We start from the raw sequence: 19,310 nt of genomic DNA, 5'->3' as shown, positions 1-19,310 counted from the left end.
ATTTAACGGAGAGAAGATGGAAGCCGACTCGCGAGAGACGGATACAGCGAATGTCTGTGAAACAGGCATGAAGCAATTTTCTTGAATAAATGAAACTTCGAAATGACGGACGATGAAAGAGCGATTCGAAAGTTGAAAACGGCTGACGCAACACATACCCAGGGTCCAATAGTTTCCTTTCCGTTCGCCACCGCCCTCCCTTGGTACCTTGACGAAACACTCGTTGAGTGACAGATTGTGCCGAATGGAGTTCTGCCAGCCCTTCTTGTTTTTCTCAAAGTACGGAAACTTGGCTGTAATGTAGGCGTAAATCTCGCTGAGCGTCGCGCGTTTGTGAGCGCTGTGCTGAATGGCCATGGCGATAAGGGCGACGTAGCTGAAGGGGGGCTTCGTGCTGGTACCTGAGGCGGATCCGTTCGACCCCGAGACCGTCAGGGAGGCTTCGGATCCCGTCGTCGGGGTCGAGGGCGCGCTGGGCGTCGATACGTTGCTGTTCGTCGAGCTGAGCATGGCCCCGGTGGGCGAAGAGCCCTTCTCGTCGAGGTGATGATGGCTCGAGTGCATCGCAACCGCCCCCGACGTCGGGCTCGAATGGTTGTGCTGGCTGCTGGTGTGATGGTGGTGGTTATGGTGGTGCACGTGATGCCCGTGGTGCAGATTGTGACTCCCGGTGTGGTGGTGGTGGTGATGGCTCTGAAGCCCCGGCAACGTACGGGACAAACTCGACCCCGAAGAATCGACCTCTTTGCCCGAACTTCCCATGCAACCGCTTGCCAAGTCCGACACGAAACTGTTCACTGTCGACGGAGAGGATAATCGGGGTGAGGATCATATTGTATTTAAAAATTTTTTACAAAAAATTTTGATGCCAATGATGTTTCGGTCCTCGTGGGGGGGGGGGGGGGGGTTCATACGTGAAAAACAGGCATCGGCTGAAAAATTTGAAAATATGTATCGTAGGAACAAACAAGGTTGTAATAAGCGCTGGGTCGTCGTCAGAATGTTGAGAGTGAAGAAATTTTATTTATTTGGTGTTCTTTGGGAAACATTTTATTGTACGGTGATTAATTAAAGATTGGACTAAAAATTTGGAAAATTCAAGCATGGAAAAATGAAAATATAAAAAGTTGAAGTACAGAAAAACAAAATATAGAAAGATCAAAACATGGAACAGCGAAATCGAGAATCTGTATACGATTTTATATTATAGAGAGAAATTCGGACGATTCTACAGTTTGGCATTTTATGTTCTGGCCTTTGAATTCTAACATTTTACTTCTCCATACTGCGACTTTAAATCGAGTTTTCCGTTCTTTGAAAATTCGATATTTTCACCATTTCCGTTCACCATTCCCATTCAATAACGTAGCTTAATAATTTGCGAATGTTTTTCACGGTATCCCAGATAATAATAACACTTTTCAATTTTCAATGAGAATATTTTCGGATTTCCAAAGAAACTTTGGCAAATTGTCAGGCTTTTTATTACACGTATGTACCTTGCTTTAAACGGTGTCGCAGCTTTGTTCGCATTTAACGCGAAAAAGAAAGTATAAAATAAGAAACAGTACAATATAGCCTGTATGACAGAATTCTCGCGTTTCCCGGAACTATTTAAGTATATGTAATAAATTGCTTTCTTTTATCTTATTTTCGTATAGTAATATAACATCTGCAGACACAAATGCAGCTGCGCCTCTTCGGAAAAAGGCGTCTTCGCGTCGCCTCGCCTTTTCGAAGACTGCCGCCGTAAAGCTCAAAGCTCATCCACCCCCCTATCACGCTGAAATTCAAGGTAGGTCGCTCGACTTCTCGCTATTTGCGTTTTTTTTTCTTTTTCTCTTTAGCCGACTGTAACTTTTCCTCTAAACGCTTCCATTCAACGGTCCCGAGAACATGACAATGGCACCAACCGCGCACTTGTTTACCGCATTCACAACCTACTGTACGATTCGTGCCGTTGTACACACATGTACCTACACGTATTGGAACATGACTACGATCCTCGGTGGCATTTATCATATGAGACACGGAAGATTAAGCTGAGGATGGAAAGCGAATGCGCGTGGATGGAATCGCCCAAATCCTATTTAAAGAACTGGTTCCTCATATTTCCGGAGATGCTTTTGGGCGGGAAGATATTATGTTTCGATTTCCGTCATGTACCGGTGTGTTTTTCGTTCTCGGAAACGTGCGAATGTAACGAGTGACCTGAAATCAGGAAGTTGAGTGTACTTTGAGTACAATATCGCGAGTGGAGTTGATCATTTAAGGGGTTATACCTTGTATTGATTTTTCAAAAATCGATTCGTTTTCAAAGTCCATTTTCGTAACGAACGTATATTCAAGTATATGCACAGAAAATTTCATGTCGATCCGACAAATATTATCGGAAGTTACGCGCGCATTTGCAAAGACGTCACGGAGCTTTTGAAAGTGCTTTTGAAGCTTTGAACGCGTTTTTCTCAAAACCGTTTTCGAAGTCGGTGAGCAAGATTTCTCGGAAACGGCTGAATCGATCAATCTCAAATTTTTACACAAGCTTTTTGAATACGTTTTTCAGTCCTCGACCGAAGGATTCTTCTCACCGGTAAACATTTTCCATTTTATAAACAAATTAAGGCGAAATTTTTTTATGAAAAATCGAATTCTTTTTTGAGACGCCGCCGTTTTGTTGAAAATTAATATTTTGCTTATTCCTTCGATCAAAGATCAGATAATACCTTATGTCAATTCAATCTTTTTTGTTTTTTCATTTCGGATGATCCAGTCCAAAAGCATCTCGCTCACCGCAAGACGCCGTTTTTTTAGATGTGTTCCCGGAGATCGGCTATAACAGCTTTAAAAATCATTATTTTGGCAAATAAAAAATATCAGAACGAAGTTGAACGCTACCCCAAGATGTGTATAAATTTTTACGTCAATAAATTTAACCGTCTCTTGATGAAAAATCTTTGAAAAATCAATCTTTTTCTCGGCCTCCTGACCAGGCATAACCCCTTAAGCGGCTTGTAGCTCGTTTTGAATGATCGATCGAGCACGGCAGGGATACGGATATACGTTTTTGGACACCGTTTCTGAGAATCCTCCGTACGGCATAAACAATTGGGGTGGCTAACGGATACACAGGATTTTACACACCGCGTCTCAGAAGTCGTTGGCGTTCGGGCCCACCGACGGTGTTTGGCGTATTAGGTTTGTAAATTAGACGTTTGATACTTCAACGATAAGGAACTCGCCGCGGATACTTGAGCTCGATAACAAAAACAGACGCTAGGCAACACGCTGATTTCGACTCTTGATGATCGGGCCTTGAGCTCGGGACGCGCGGAGTAGAGGGAAAAAATTAGCGAATGAGAGAAAGCGAGACGAACATCTGAAACGAATGGAGGTATTAGGTACGAATGTATGAAAAAGATATTTGAAAAATTACATCACGTAAATTTTTATTTATTTTTTCTTGTCACCACCAGAGTTAACTTTCAATTTCTGTGTTGATTGTACGTATTTAGGTATCAATGGTAGTATTGATATTTAACGCATATTCAGAGATACGTAAGTGCAAGAGAAAAAAATTGAACAGGAGTTTTGAAGAAATTAAAAAAAGATATGACAAGTATTTTTGATTTATCCAGTCTCTTTGCGTCTTGTTTAAAACTAATACTGTTCATTTTAAAACTAAGCTTTCAGTTTTAAACCAATTGTATTTTAATTTTTCATAAAAATAGTAATAAAATCTGTAAATATGCATATCTTCCATAAAATTAAACGGGTATCTTTTAAAGTTCCCTCGATTGTCCGAGATAAAACAAAAAAGCAATTCCGCAGAGTCGAAACTCGATCGAGTCGCAAGATTGTGGAAAGATTAAATATCTCTGTGCAGTGGTTATTTTATTGGATCGTTATTTCTTCGTACGATTCACCGAGTGTTCGCTAATTTACGAAATATGGTAAATTCGTGTCCGACTTACAGTGAAACGAGACTGCCGGATTGCTCGTCGTCAGTAGCGCTGCATTGCATAAAACGATTACGTATATTTCTTCAGTGATCCACTTATGGTGCGAACTCAGCAATACATATAACAATTATTGTAATTATAGCTGGCGTGTGTGCAGATGAGTTGTCGATGTACGTTGTATAATATGTGTAATTTATACGGCGCATATTGTTGTATAAACATTTATAACAATATATGTATACCTTCTGGAAGTCGATATCGCGCACTCTGCCCGATTTACTTATTGCCGGACCACATGACGACATCCTGCACTAAATTATAAAGAAGAACCGCACGTGGAGTGCGAGACGTTAACACAGGTATGCAACAAAAAAATTGCGCAGCTTTTTTATACCGTTTCTAATGGATTTTTACTAACTGAAACAGGGAAGAATACTCGAAAAATTTCGTCACGTCAGGTTTTTACTCGAACTCGTGTTTGTAGTTTGATAAAGAAATTGTTTGTTTAATTTTATAAGTAATATGGTTTAGTTCGTTGTGATGAAATGGTAGTTTTTTCATTATTGTTATGCTTTTTTATGCAAACGCCTTGTATTCCGCAAAAATAATCTACGCGATGGAGTAAAACGGAAATCATTTTTGGACTCAGCACGATCGAAAACATGTTATTTACCAAAAACACCCCATGCCGCTGAAATTAGATATTTTTCTTCGTACCTGTGCAATCAACGAATTGCGCGGATGATTTCGAAAAATACTTTCGCAGAGCTGGTAAAATAGATTTGTACTCGGTGAGAAACATGTTCACCGCCTTATTTTCTCTTCACTATACTACACACAGGCACACCCACAACACTCTTCTCTCTTCTCTTTTTCTAAACTCATCGTCATCCCAGTGATGTTCGGTACGTTTTACGCTTTTACCAGCGTATAAACAAACGGTCTAAGCTCTACCTTCCTTCCAGTAAACACGACCTGTTCGCTTCAGGACAAAAAAGATACAACAGAAAAAGCAATTACGACTTGCTACTTCTCGTTCATCGACTCGAGCCGATGTAACATCGATTCCATTATCGCTGTAACACGTCTTCAGGCATGCTGTACTCCACGGGACAAAAAGATCTGATCCCCAACTCCGGAAAACGAAGACTCGTCAACTGTTACCAATTATTTGAAATTCTTTTTACGAAAACTGTTGATCGCTTTAAAAGTGTGTATTATAAAAAAAAAAAATCTCGTGTAAAATTTTTGTAAATCTGATATTTACCACTTTATTAGCGAAAAAATGAAGACGGTTCTATCGCTGACAACGTGATAAATATCAGATTTACGAAAATTTGACAAGAGATCTTTTTTGTAGAGCATTAAATTTTCTACAAGATAGCGGCATGATTTTTTTTTTTTTTTTTTGAGTCAACTCATTAGAGTAATCGGACAAATATTTTCATGAATTATTCTTCAAAATTGGTTCTGATTTGCTCTCCAAGATCTGTCGAATCTGGTTGAATGAAAAAATAGTAAGAGCTGTAAAATCGTACATCATCACCGGTGAGTTCGGAAAACAAATTGAATATGTTGTATTACAATAATCTTGATAATTTTTTCGTATACCGTATGCGTGTATACAATTTAACCATGTTCAACACCGCCGCTAACTTGTTGAACAATACAATATCGCAAAGTTTGTTAAATATGCTCCTTGTATTTACAATACATACAAGTTATAATTGTATCGTAAAATAATTACATTATAAACTCGCGAAGTAAAATCGCGGATAAGACTCACGATATGTGCCTATTATATAATCGGCATATCATATTGTTTATAAAATTTGTTTTAACGGCGAAGGAAAATAAATGGAATAACGACAACAAACAAGTGATCAGTGTTGAAAAATTCAAAGCCGTTTGCGATATATCGGTCGATTTTCTCCGTACTTTTTCTTTAACAATAAACAAACGGTAAAAAAATGTGAAAAAAAAACCAGCGGTTATCGGTCTCGCAAAGTTCAGGCTAAGAAGTCGCCCGAATCGAATCGAGCTGAACTTTAATAAGAAAACTTGACCGTGAGGTAGCGTGGCACCGTAATTATATTTCTTTGGTGAAACAAAGCACCGATCAGCGAAACCTGAGCTCTGCGTCCAACGTGACGTCATTTCACGTCACGTCACGTAAATTCCAGGTGCCGAGGCGAAAAGAGTCAGCTCGTATTGTCGTAATGGGTATACCACGAAAGACACCGACAGCTTGGAGTTTACATCATCGTCCGCGCATCGTTAGAAATTCGAAACGAAACGACGTAGCAATTATGCAGACTGCAGCTGATGGAGTCAGTCTAAAAATCGTTGAAATCGTTGCGATGCCGATATTTCCTGCATGTGCGAAATAACGGACTCGCTGTATTAGTCGTATTGCATATTGAAATCTTCGGCCCTGATGTAGGAATGTATTATGGGAAGACGTTGAGCATTATTAATGTTGAAATCCTGTCATCGTAATCTACGTAAATGTAATTATTTGAATCAAGGGGTAACACCACTCTAACCGCCGAAAAAATGGCACAACTCTGACGATTTATTTTGGGAGTATGGAAAAATTTTGTTGCAAAATGGTGGCGACAGGGCCAATTTTTGAAAGTGCTTTTTTTTTAAACTCCTTCGCGGAAACACGGATTTCTTATAAGGTATAAGACCTGGAACGAAAAAACTAAAAATTTTATAATCTATATACTACTGCCTATGGAACTGTGTAGTTTTTTTTTTTTTTCAAAATTTGTAGAAATGGTGCACTTTTGAAAAAATGAATCGATTTTTGGTAAAAAAAATATGCAGTAAATTGTTGATAAAACAAAAAGTTTTCATTAAATGAAAAGACGGCTACGCACTTCCACGGAGAATGTGATTGCGAAGCTACTGTCAAAATTTCTAATCGATCCATGCAACGGTGTTCAAGTAATCCGTCCTCCAAAATCGAGAATTGAACCTTTTAAACATTTTTTTCTCACTATAGGACCAACTGGATATCGTTTTTATGACCCCAAAATATTGTTTAAGCCCACAAAAACATTGAATTTCCCAAAATCTTAGAGTAGGATTACTCCTTAAATTGTTACAATAGCAGATTAAAATCGTTAATAGTTTTTCCTAATTAATTTTTTCCTTTTTTAATTTCTCTTACAATCAGTTCACAATTCAAGCCCGTACAATGCTTTGCAACTCCGGACATATCTAATTGTGTGTTCGATTTGCAACATCGGTTAATGTAATAATAATAATAATAATAATAATAATGTTCATGCGTCGAATCGTAAAGTATTTTGAAAGAATTCAGGGTGTAAAAATGATAAAATAAAAATAATTTATTACACGATTTGGATCTTGCAGATTCAATAAAATATACAAGAAATCACACGGTGAATTATAAAAATACGAATCATCGGATATGCTGGATCAAAAATGATACACCGTTGGAAAAATCACGGTGTCAATAAAAGTCCACACCGATTAGTGTAAAATTAAACATCGTCGGTGTAAATCGTTGGATTCTTGACACCAAGTGGTCTTAAAATCAGCACCAAAATCTTGTGGACTTCTATAGAGTATTTTCGGTTATACATTCAACACCGCATTTCTTGTAACAATGTATATTTCACTGTATAAACATAGTTGACAGTATGATTTATGAACTAGTGTTGCTGACGATTCGCGCCTTCGTAATAGTGATAAATTACTCGACAAATAACATGCTTAATTCTTTGAAAACGAATCTCACGATTCGACACACGAATATTTTCAGTAGACTCGACCTTGGGTTAAACGGTGAATATAACGAGATTAAAAAATGCTACAAGTACAAAGCAACTTCTGTATACGGAATATTCAAAACAATACAATACAATAATACTCCCCAGATGGATTGGACACGTTGGTGTCGCATGGCTTGCGTCTCCGATTGCGGTCAGGTGTGAGTTTGCAAACCGTTTCGTTCTCGCTATGCGAGAGGCAATAAGTACACTGTACAGGCTATCGTAACAAGTAGGTAGGTAGGTGTAAGTATTCGCGAGGCGTGAAGTCAAACACACCCACCATACCTATAATTATATCATATATGTATATATCATATATCACATATTTATATATATGTATACATACACTCATTTCAGATTATACCTTTTATCGCGTTTCTCGCTCCATGGCTGCTTACTCGACGTCCCAATCGCGACGAGGAGGAGGAGGAGGAGGAGGAGGAAGAGAGGAAGGATAAAAATATAATACGAGAGAGAGAAAGAGAGAGTGAAGTACCAACGGCCGTAACGCGATAGGGCAAGAAGATGGTTCTGCGCCCTGCAGCTGTAATATAGCTGGCTCTAATCAATTAAGCACCGGAGATCGGATGGCACGTATTTCAGCAAGCCGATAGCTTTTCAGGGGGCAGCAAAAGCCGCGCGTGCGGTCTTACGACGTGCGCAATTAGCCTCCGACGGTGCAGGGTGTGTGTTTAAAGGTGTTTTGTTTCTTTGCGAACGTACCGAGAGAACAAAAGAGCGGATTTTGTCCTCAAAACCATACTACCCAGGAGAGGATGGACATGTCGGGGGGTTTTTTTTTTTTTTTTTTCACTTTACGGAAACGGTGGAAGCTGGACTGTCCGCGGACTAAAATCTGCAACGTTTGAGAGTAAAAGAGTATAATTGACGTGGATATTTTTTGAGAAAGAAAAAAAAAACAAAAAACATGACGAGTCCGTCTTTTTACCGCAGTTTCGAGTAAAACGCGCTGTTTTTCTTCTCTCGCAACAGTTTACCGAATATTGTACAGGTATGGATGTATGGGTTCATGATATCGCGATGCGCGGGATGGTGGAACGTGCTTGAAACGAGCCTCTCTCATGGCGATCTCGATTGGAATGCACAGCTGACTGCACCGATCAGTGTATTTCCATCCCTTCGGCATCACTTGCTGCGGAAGAAAATGTTGGAACTACTACGTCGGGCTCTGTGTATTTGATGAAAACCTGCAAGACGTGGCGAGAAATTCTGCACATTAGGGTGGTTCACTGTTTAACTTTTTTTTTGATTTTTTCAAGGTGCCACCCGAAATATTTGTGACATATAGCGTAAAAAAAAAAAATAAATTATCGTAAAATCTGGAGGTAGGACGAAAATATTTAGAGGTCGCTACCAATCATGTAAGGTGTACACGTATAAATAAATAAAAAATATTACGTTAATTGGTGGCAACTTCAAATATTTTCCTACCTCCTCCGGGTTTAGCGGCAAAAATTAATTTTTTCGGTATTTTTCACAAATTTTTCGAGTGATACCGTAAAAACAAAAAGTTTAAAAACGAACCACCGTAGTGCAAATTCCAGAGAATATCCGGAGGCGTAATCGAGGCGAACAAGGGACCAGGAATACCGTTGCGTATTGGCGATTTTTGTTCGGGACGCGGTTTTTGGTTCTGTACCTGTAAATGCCTCAGGCAGCCTCTTGACGAAGGGACCCCGCTGCATTTGCCGCGTAATGCGACACCGTCGCAAAATGCCAGTTAGTTCCTTTGCTCGTGGCTAACTTCAGGCTACAGAACAGCATCGCTGGCGAAAAGTTTTTTTCGATTTGCGAACCCGGCGTCAAGATTGTAAAACTACAGAGGATCGGTACAATCTTTCGATTCGCAAATCGGCAGAGCATTTATTTCAAATTCAAAATATTTTTGAGAAAATAATTGGTTATCCCGATTTTTGCTCTCTGTTTGCAAAAATAAGTATAATAGGTAACACTGGTCAACTAAAATTCACTTTTTGTGTGTGACGTGAAAACTTTTAACTGATTATGTTAGGAACAAGGTTCAGTATAATGGAATTGATATCGGAATATTTTTTTGTACGAATAGGTTTATTGTGATATGATATTTTGTAGTTTTTTCCAAAAATACAGTTTTTATGAACAAAAATGAGGTTGTAACCAGGAAAGTGTTCATTAATTTTGAAATACTTATAATCTACCCTCGTTGTAAAACCATATTTACTTTCATTCGATCTGGTCTGGTTTTTGTGTTACAGCTACTACGGGTAAAATTGAATGTTTCTCGTTTCGACTTGCCTTTTTTGATTCACGGTGTTTTGTTTCTTATAATAAATACCTGCAAGTTCATTACAATAAACGACAAATCACCCCGAATCAAAAAACGTCAATACCAACGTGGAAAAATTAAAACTTTTTCGGATTAAAAAAACTAGTGTCTTCGCGATTGGTTTTCTGATTTTTTTCAAATTTCACCGGTGGCCAAAAAATACTTGAAAAAAATTCGTCACCTTTTAGTGTCGACATAAACACGATGCTAAAAAATCATTAAAATCGAAGAAGTTCACGTACATACACGAACATGCCGTTAATTCGACGCGGAATGCCCCGTATACACGTGTATCGTGTGTAAAACACAAATGCCAATGTGAGCTACCGATAAAACCGCGGCGTAAATAAAGACGAGCGATGCGCGTTAATAGCGAACGTCTCCGCGGCTGTAGGAATAAGCAGGGTGATGATCTATTTGCCGGCGAGGCGCCCGGCGTGTAACCCGGGTCATCGGGTGCAGGCGATAGGGTATCGGCCCGTATCTCCGGCACTGGCCAATCACAGCGCGGTATCTCGACCTCGGCGTGACGTCAGCGCAGGGGGGCCAACGCGTCACAGAATCGCCTTAACGCGAGCCGCGCGAATTTAAAACCCGCTATCCGTCGGCCGACGGACGGCGTAACGTCGCGGTAAAAAACCACGGCGATAAATCACGATTCAGTTTTTGTCGCTTCTTGTAATATATGTACATATTATCGTTATCATGTTTACTATAAGTGTATCATACGCGGATAAGGTATAATTATACACTGGGTGTGTGCGTCGTTTTCACTCGGTGATTCGCGGATGGTAACTGGCGTGTGTGTTGAAGAGATGCCGATTTGAATGAAGGGAACAAACTTATTTGCGGGGCACGTATAGTCAACTATGCGATCACCGTGTTGCAGTATTTACATTTTTTCACTTTGCAATTTTTTTACTACATTATTATTCGCGATCAAATTTAATTGGTATAGGAACAAGAAAAAAAAAGGTTAGAGACAAAAGGGTGTAAGGGGGTGGAGCTGGAGTTACGAATTTGAAAAACTCCGAATTATTTGGCGGCGAAACTTGAACGTAAAGATATGAAACTTTGAAGAAACGATAAAGTTTCGAATGGTCGGAAGCTCGACGGCTCAAAGTTCCGAAATGCAAGATTTCGAAAAGTAAAGGTCCGATAGAGAAAAATTGTGAAAATTAAAATACACTCACACAGCGTAGTTTGCTCGGCGAGTGGGTGTGAAAAATGAAAAACCGAAAATCAGAATGACCAGGATTCCGAACGAAAAATATCGAAAATCCAAAACAAAGAAAGATCGAAGTGGTGAAATTTCAAGGAGCCAGAAATTCACGGAACTGAAAATCTTGGATCATTCGGAATTTCGATGTTTCAGATGTTTTAATCTTCTCATTCTCGCACTTTTGGAACTTTGACTCGTCGGAGTTACGCCCTTTCGGTGTTTTGTCGATTCGCAATTTTGCGCTTTCGGAACTTTGAGCCTCGGGTTTCGGACCACTCGAAACTTTGATGTTTCGTCAAAGTTTGATTTCTTTACTTCAAGTGTCGCAACCAAAAAATTCTGAATATGGCCTTTTAGGAACTTTGCAAATTCGTAACTTCAACCTTTCAAAATGCCTCGCAAGGATGGGAGGACTTTTATACATTGGAATGTATTGAAAAATAGTACATTATTTTATACAAAAAATTCTGTTTGTCCGAATAATTGAATCATATTCACAATGCCTTGAACTTATACCCTTTTTACACCTTTTTGCACCAAGCGATTTTAACTTTTCAGTGACCGGCTACAACAATGCTCACATAGATGACGCGGTCGAACTTTACGTGACACAAACGATTGTTTCTCTAATAGAGGACAGATATAAAGTACGAAACCCGGCTTAGCTCAGATTTTTCAAATTTATCACTTATAGACGGTTAACAAAAATGTCCCAGCAATCCCACTAAAATTTGTGACTTAAGCATTTTTTAATGCATCACTAACGATAAGTGAAAAAGAAAGTACAAATTAAATGTTAATACGACAATTTAAGTATATAAATTATAGTAATTAGTGTCGTATTTACGAACAGAAATTTAACAAATAATACTAATATAAACTAAACCTGCTGGTACATTATGTTTAGTTAAAGTTTTCTAACAGTGTACCCATTTTGGACTAAGCCTCTGAATCGCGGTGTAAGAAAATCAATTGAAATATTTTTTCACCGTTTTATAACGTTTTGATTATTTTTTCTTTCGCTTATTTTCGAAAATTTTATGCAACGTCCTGGAATATTGAATTCAAATTTGTGTTCGTTGAACGTTGAAGGTGGTGCAAAAAGGTTGGCAAACGATGAAACAAGATTTAGGCATGTTTCCAAAATGACTTGACGAGTTGCTAACTTTTCATAACAACATAGAAGTACGTGTCAAATAAACAAACCGAATGAATAGAAAATAAATAAACAAATAGATAAATAGACACGTGAATAAATAAATAATCAATTAATTAAATTAATTAATGAGTAAATAAATAAATAAATAAATAAATAAATAAATAATTATAATATCGTGCAATATGATTATTGCGTGGCACTCGCGTATCGCGCGATGTTTGTTACAACGAGAGAGAAATCGTGTGGCAATATCGCGGTCCGTGACGGATATGTATAGAATGGTACCGAGATACTGGTTCGCGGAATGAATGAATTTCCTAACCATCCTCGACATAAGCAGCTCTTTCCTCCCTCAGTCTAAACCTTTTAAACTGATTATCAGTTTGCACATGTGTGTGTATGTGCGTAAATCTACACATGATCCACTGGAATTGTCGTGAGTATAAATGTGAAATTTTATCCTTTTCAGTAGTTTAAGGGTACGGTAAAGCGACGAGGGAACTCTACGATAATTACGCGATTGCGTACCTCCTGAGTTTCAAAAAGTCACTCAATTTGAATCCAAGTTTTCGGAACACATCGAATCAGATCAATAAGTATATTCGTTCGTTGTATCAGTGTCGTTTCTGGATCAGCGAGATAGCAGATATTTCCATGAATCTAATCGTTCTAGAGTCCCAATCCGTTTCAGTGTACGTCATAATCAAAATCTTGTTGATTGTAACAAGAATATACACATACATGTAAGTCACGTGCGCTGTATCGTACGTATGTTACAAATTCATTTGGAAACTAGCGCATATAGGTATGTCGTGTATACGTAATACCCACTTGAACTCGCGTGAATGTAAATAATGGTAAACAAGAGCACAGTTTAAGGGCGATCGGATATTATTACGTCAAGAGATGACGATCGATGAAAAGACCGAGAGTAGGGTTATTACACATATATAACATAAATACTTTAATACAGATACCAGTGTAATCTGACATATTACTATGATCTATGCGACAATTGATACGTTTTTAGTCCTCCACGCTATGAACAGCCAGTTGACCCAAATTTTCGTAATTTTGTGAACCAAATAACTGCAGCGCGATGCTTGTGTGCACGCAGACTGCGATTAGAGGGATCGAGCGAAGAGAGACGAAGATTAAAAGATGAGAAAAAAATATGCCGGGTTAGGGGGAGAAGGATGCAAAAGGATCGCCCTCGAGGCTCTGAAAGCTGGCGCGAGACGATCCGTCAACGTCGTCGGCAAGTCAAAATACTCGAGAGTCAGACTGCAGTCTCCTCCCAGATTAACCCGGACCCAAGTTATAAGAAGACGCGTTCACTTTTACGCAGGTTTCGCCTTCAAGCTAGGGCGTGATTACTGATGCTTAGAAATTTGAAATTTTTGATTTGAAATAAAAAACTAGAGCAAGAAACAATAAAAATGATGAACAACTTCTGTTGCGTTAATAAGTTACATGGTGATAAAAAAGGCAAGCATTTGTCACAAAATAGAGGGATGCAATATGCAGGGAACTTGTGGCGTGTTTATGACCACCGGACTCAAGCCCCTTGTTTGTACCGCCTCGTGCATCGGATTATTTGGGGTTGATTTTGCATCAACGTGCCCCGAAAAGGCGGCACGCACGCCTGGAACAACACGCGGTTCCTCCTTCTCAGTTTTGCCCCGATTTCGCAAGGGTTGTGTCAACAAACTCGCGGCTTGAAGTCAAAATCTTCGATTTCCTGCGCCACAACCCCCCGAAGCTAATTGTAAAATAAATTGAGGGAACACGAGACGGATGAGAGGGGTGAGTCGAAAAATAAAGTTCACAAATAAACGGGGAAAACGTGACCGTCGACTGATTTGAAAATTGTCAAATTAATACACGTTATCTTTTACACTGCGGTGCAGGAAGTCAGTTTTGAAGAGTATATATATACTGAAGTAGGTAACAGAAGTATATTAAACCCGCGATTTTGCTGCGTATAAGAAAACAATTTCATCTACCGATGTAGGAGAATTTTTCTTTGTCAGACGGTGTCTAATTATCGAAGCTGCGATCACAACCAGTGTTGCCATATCTACAGTGCAATTGTATTTTTCTAGTACATTTCAACCGTTTTTAATACATACACAGCTACAATTTTATGATTATTAGTACATTTAGTACGCTTTGATGATTTTCGATACAATTTTTGACACGCGGTTTTTCTAGGCAACATTGACTTTCCAACTAACACCACATCGATGTAGTAACATGCTGCTTATGCCAATGTAATATCCTACAATTCCCTATAGAACATACTGTAATGGTCGTACATTACCCTCCATGCGGTTCAACATCATAACCTGAGCATCTAGACGGTATGTAACCTAGACGAGGCATGAACCTGCCGAAAGAGACCTTTCACTGACAAGTGCGACGAAAACAATGAAAGCACTGCCTGGCAGCAAAAAACATAACCTCGCAATAGTTGAACTCCATTCGGTACATTCTACTAGCTATTTGGTACATGTTGTATTTTTGCTCCTAGAGTTGCTACATTCTCAATTACCAGAGTGGCAACACTGATCACGAATCGGGCATGGTCGAAAGGTGTGTATGTAATACATCACCGTGCTACGCGCGAGGCTCGTATCTCCCGGCATTCTCGTGGAACGATTAGCGAACAATAACACGATGAAACGCGACACCGTCTTCGCCTCGGTTCGTTCTACCTCTCTTTTAATCTCCCGCTCCTATCGCAGCTCCACTCGTTTTCAATTCGTGCGAGATAACTGCGTCTTTGGATCTCAACCTCGCCGTTCGAACTAAATTATTCACCTTGGACTGACCTTCGGACCAATAAAGCGATCCTCGCTGACCAAGCTTGAACCTTGAAATGCGCCAGAGGTGAATGTGAGGAAGAGAACTTAACGTGAGAGGAGATATACGATTGCACAAATGTACCGAATCACGAAAGTCTTTCATCGAGGATGAATAATCTTTTTTCGAACGAACTTTGCCACTCAACCATCAACCAGGACTCCGAAGGGACATTTCCAGAATGAATAAGCTTCAAGTTGTATTTCGAGTTAAGGCGAAGAAACACTTGTCGCTGACACGTGTACAACAGCCAGGGTGAGACACTCCGACACTTCAAAGCTATGTCGGGGTGTCTCAGCCCATAATGGCTAAAAGGAACGATACATCAGGATGGTCATCATTGCAGAAGTGTTATGCAAAAGTCAAAGTTTCCATACGTCATGGCGTCACCGTGATTCAAGAACTGTAAAGTGAATAGAAGGAGGTCAATCTCTAATGAACGACGTGTTCAAAATGTGGTCAAATTCCGTAGGCAAATAAGGGTACATAGAATAACCGATGTGGCGCTGATTGATATACTAAACTGAATGTAAAGTTTGCTAAATATGTATATCAGTGTTAGTTACACGTATGGAGTGTATAGAGTTATATAGTTACACGTACGGAAAACTTACGTTTGACAGCACCACCCTTATTTGCACCAAAAATGAGCTTTCTTTTTATAACCCTAAGATGCCCCTCCTTCGTACACTCCGTATCAAGGACATGCAAGCCTCGGATACCGGAAGGAACTAGAGCTTTGATCCCCAATAGGGAATTTGCATGTTTTTTAATTTTAATTTTATTCGAAAGTAGAATAAAAAATAATGAATTCCCCAAGACAGTTTTTTTTTTACGAGCCATATTAACGCCAGAAAATAATTTTTTGTCCTCTAAATTTTCTCGGCAAATTTGAATCGGCAGCCATTTTGCTGGACCCCTCTATCAGCGCTGCCAGGTGTCACGTACGGGAACTATGCTCGGCTGTAAACACTGTCTGCTTCAAGCAAGCCGGAATCCTAACTTTATTATACACCATGTAAATGTAGTTTGCATCGCACCAAGCCTTCCGTTTTAATACATTATTTGGCACTCGGATAAATATCTTTTCTGGAGTTGAACTTGTTGTATTTTTACAAGATCGTACAAAACAATACATGTACCAATCTAAATTTGGTTGCGGAGCTGATGGATCCATTGTTGTCTTTTTATTTTAACCAAACTAGAAGCTATTTACTGAGACAAATACAACTTTGACAACGCCAACTATGCTTCAGAGCTTAAAATATTAATATTGCAGGTTATGATCCAGCCAAATAGTTACCGGTTCAAATTTACCGAGAAAAATTAGTGTAAAAGAAAAAATTATTGCAGCGTTAATGTTGCTCGAAAAAAGAAACTGTCTTAGGAAATTCATTATTTTTCATCCTACTTTCGAGTCCAATAGAGGAATATAGAGATTTCAGATGCATGCAGGTTCCCTATTGTGTTCATGCAATACAACGGATCGGTCTGTTTTAGGGGAAAGTAGACTACAGGGTACCAACTAATTCATCCATCGCTCACCCTATTATTTCCTATCGATCAGTGATAGGATTTATCTGATGGTACGATATTGGGTTTGTCATTTTGCAATGCGTCATCCGCTGGCAAAAAATCAGACTAAGGCAATCAGGCTGACAGCTGACCGTTGACCGTGTTTTTTCTTGTGTAGATACCAGAACAGGTGTATTATTCATTATATTTAACTAATTTATGTGACACGAATAATTTAAAATCCCAGGAGTTACGATTTGCTTCCATTAAAATAAAAAACTTAGGTTATGTGGTGATAAAATGGCGCCGACAACCAGTCTCTGAGGTCACAAGGACATTTTCAATGGCTTGTTTTTCCCTAAAACGTGGTCCAAGCTTTCGAATGGTTGGTCGAGTTTTTCACCGTTTCAGTTTTCGAACCCTTCGACCCCCGGTATTTTAGTTCTCGCGTCCTGTTCCAGGATCCTGGATCAACGGGATGGGGGCTCGGGGTTTGATCGAGAGCGTGCTCGTGCAACTCGACGGTCTGAGAGGCCTGAACCAAAAGCGCAGCCTCCGGCTGTTTATCACCCTCGCCCCGCCGCACCGTATTCAGTATTATTAGAACAGCTTTTACCCGGCTCTTTAGAGCATTGCGACTTAAGAGGCCGCCTCCTTCTCTCCGCAGCCCTTCCTCACGGCGTCGCGTCGTTACCGCCTAGCTGGGATAACCAGATCTGTAGAAGAGAAAGTGCTACTTCTCCTTACCGAAAGTCATAATTCTGCATTCCCCTCTCGAATACTTGATAGAAAAAGTTTCCCACCCCTTCCGAATCGTTCGAATCACGGATAAAGTTTGAATTCAGTCTTTAAAATTGCGAAAACACTCCGGCTCTATGTTTTCGTGACCTTAAGGATCCCGTGTTGCTGATGGTATGTTTATTTATTGTTTATACAATTTAAGTGCAAGCTGATTTCCGGTGCAGGGAAACTTCCTGCGGACGCATTTGTGCCGCATATGAGAGGATGATCACCACTCGTTTCTCGAAAGAAATATGTGCGGAAACACTTCAAGTCCACCGAAGCCTCTTCAAGTGCTACTCGGATGGCCGTTTTAACCGTTTGTACACTCTGATGGATGCAGCATGATATAATTGAGCGAGCAGCGAAGGGAGATTTTTATACTAGTAATGTAACGAATATTCGCATATTTCTTAACATTCGCATTTGCAACCATATTCGCAAAAATCGTTCGAATATTTTGCGAATTAAACCGTCACAAATACTTTATACTTTCCTTGTAAAAATGGCGAACGTAATTCGTAATTAAATAAGACAAGAAACATTAGTTTCATAATAATCTTCACGTTTGAATCACACTCTAACCTCAAAATTAATTTGTTTCCATTATCAATTCGTCGTTGAATAATCAAACAAATAATCGGCTTAGTTCGGATCAGCTCGGCAAGTTCCGCAAAAAAATGCAAGCGGTGCTAATGTGTGCGTGCGACTTGCACTGTGTACCTGTCAGTCAATCAATCGTCGAGCTTCGGTCATAGAGAAATGGCGCCAGATTTAAAAATGTATATTCACATTAGCGAATTTCGATGACAAATATTCTCATCAGCATTTTCATCCGCGAATGCTCAAAAATTGGCATTCGTCACATCACTGTTATGTTGTACCGGTTTACCTTGGTGAAGCGGCGGAAGCGCCGAGGTAGGAGACAACTGGAAGGGTTCCTGCTTTATCTTGAGAGAGTGCGGGGATTCCTGGCCGTGCAGAACACTCGCGCTGAGACCAGCGCCTCCCAAATTCCCGCCGCCCTGTTGCAGCTCCTTGAAAATGAAGAGTAAAGTTAACGGAGGAGAAGTTAGACGGTACAGTAAACGACCAAGTTTGAGCATAAACGTGTGAATAATATAAAAACAAAAGAAAAAAAAAAAGAAAATAAAATCGCGGTTGGATTTCGCGGGGTGAAGAAACTCGATGTAATTAACGGCTTTTCTAGTCCATCGGAAAATAAGCAGGATGCAGGTGCAAGTCTGTGTGTTGAGAGTTTGTGAAAACAGTTTTGGCGGAGCTCGGTATGTTTGAAGTCTCGTCTCGGCGAGCTTACAAACAAAAGCTACGTGTTGTGACAGCGCATTATGCCAACGAAAACTTACGGTCTTGCTAGATCGTTAATTTGCGATCCGCTTTACGGCCGCTCCTTCAAAACACCAAAAATCAAATTGCTGCAAGAATTAGCATAACAATAATTCGAGTTCTAAAATCAAACCACAATAAGCAGCTTGTATAGAAGTGGAAAATCATAATTGCAACGAATCATAGTGAAATGTGACCAGGAATTCAACGAGACTCCAAGAAGTTGAAATATCGCGGTGATCATATTCGGCTTATCCTTGCTGGGAATACGATTTGGCTAATCGAGTACGTTTGCTCGGATCATGGTCAGAATTAGCCGTAATTTGTTGCC

At 39.7% G+C, this 19,310-nt stretch overlaps 1 protein-coding gene across 8 annotated transcripts in view; it reads right to left on the bottom strand.

Moving 5' to 3' along the window:
- LOC107220702 (forkhead box protein D1) overlaps positions 1–19,310 on the bottom strand; it is a 32,118-nt gene that overhangs the window by 3,069 nt on the left and 9,739 nt on the right. For 4 of the 8 annotated variants that reach the window (XM_046738613.1, XM_015659585.2, XM_046738612.1 and 1 more), the window contains exons 3-4: positions 18,525–18,669; positions 159–797 (exon numbers count right to left, since the gene is read on the bottom strand). In XM_046738613.1, coding sequence (XP_046594569.1) covers positions 159–797; positions 18,525–18,669 — 784 coding nt within the window. Of the gene's footprint in view, positions 1–158; positions 798–8,129; positions 8,626–8,763; positions 8,974–9,310; positions 9,633–10,272; positions 10,626–18,524; positions 18,670–19,310 lie in introns of those variants that run through there. The other 4 variants (XM_046738614.1, XM_046738616.1, XM_046738615.1 and 1 more) reach the window with 4 other exon arrangements.

Source organism: Neodiprion lecontei, chromosome 4, assembly GCF_021901455.1.
Source record: "Neodiprion lecontei isolate iyNeoLeco1 chromosome 4, iyNeoLeco1.1, whole genome shotgun sequence".
Taxonomy (NCBI): Eukaryota; Metazoa; Arthropoda; class Insecta; order Hymenoptera; family Diprionidae; genus Neodiprion; species Neodiprion lecontei.
The sequence above is the reverse complement of the archived record's forward strand: the minus strand, read 5'-3'. Positions and strand labels throughout refer to the sequence as shown.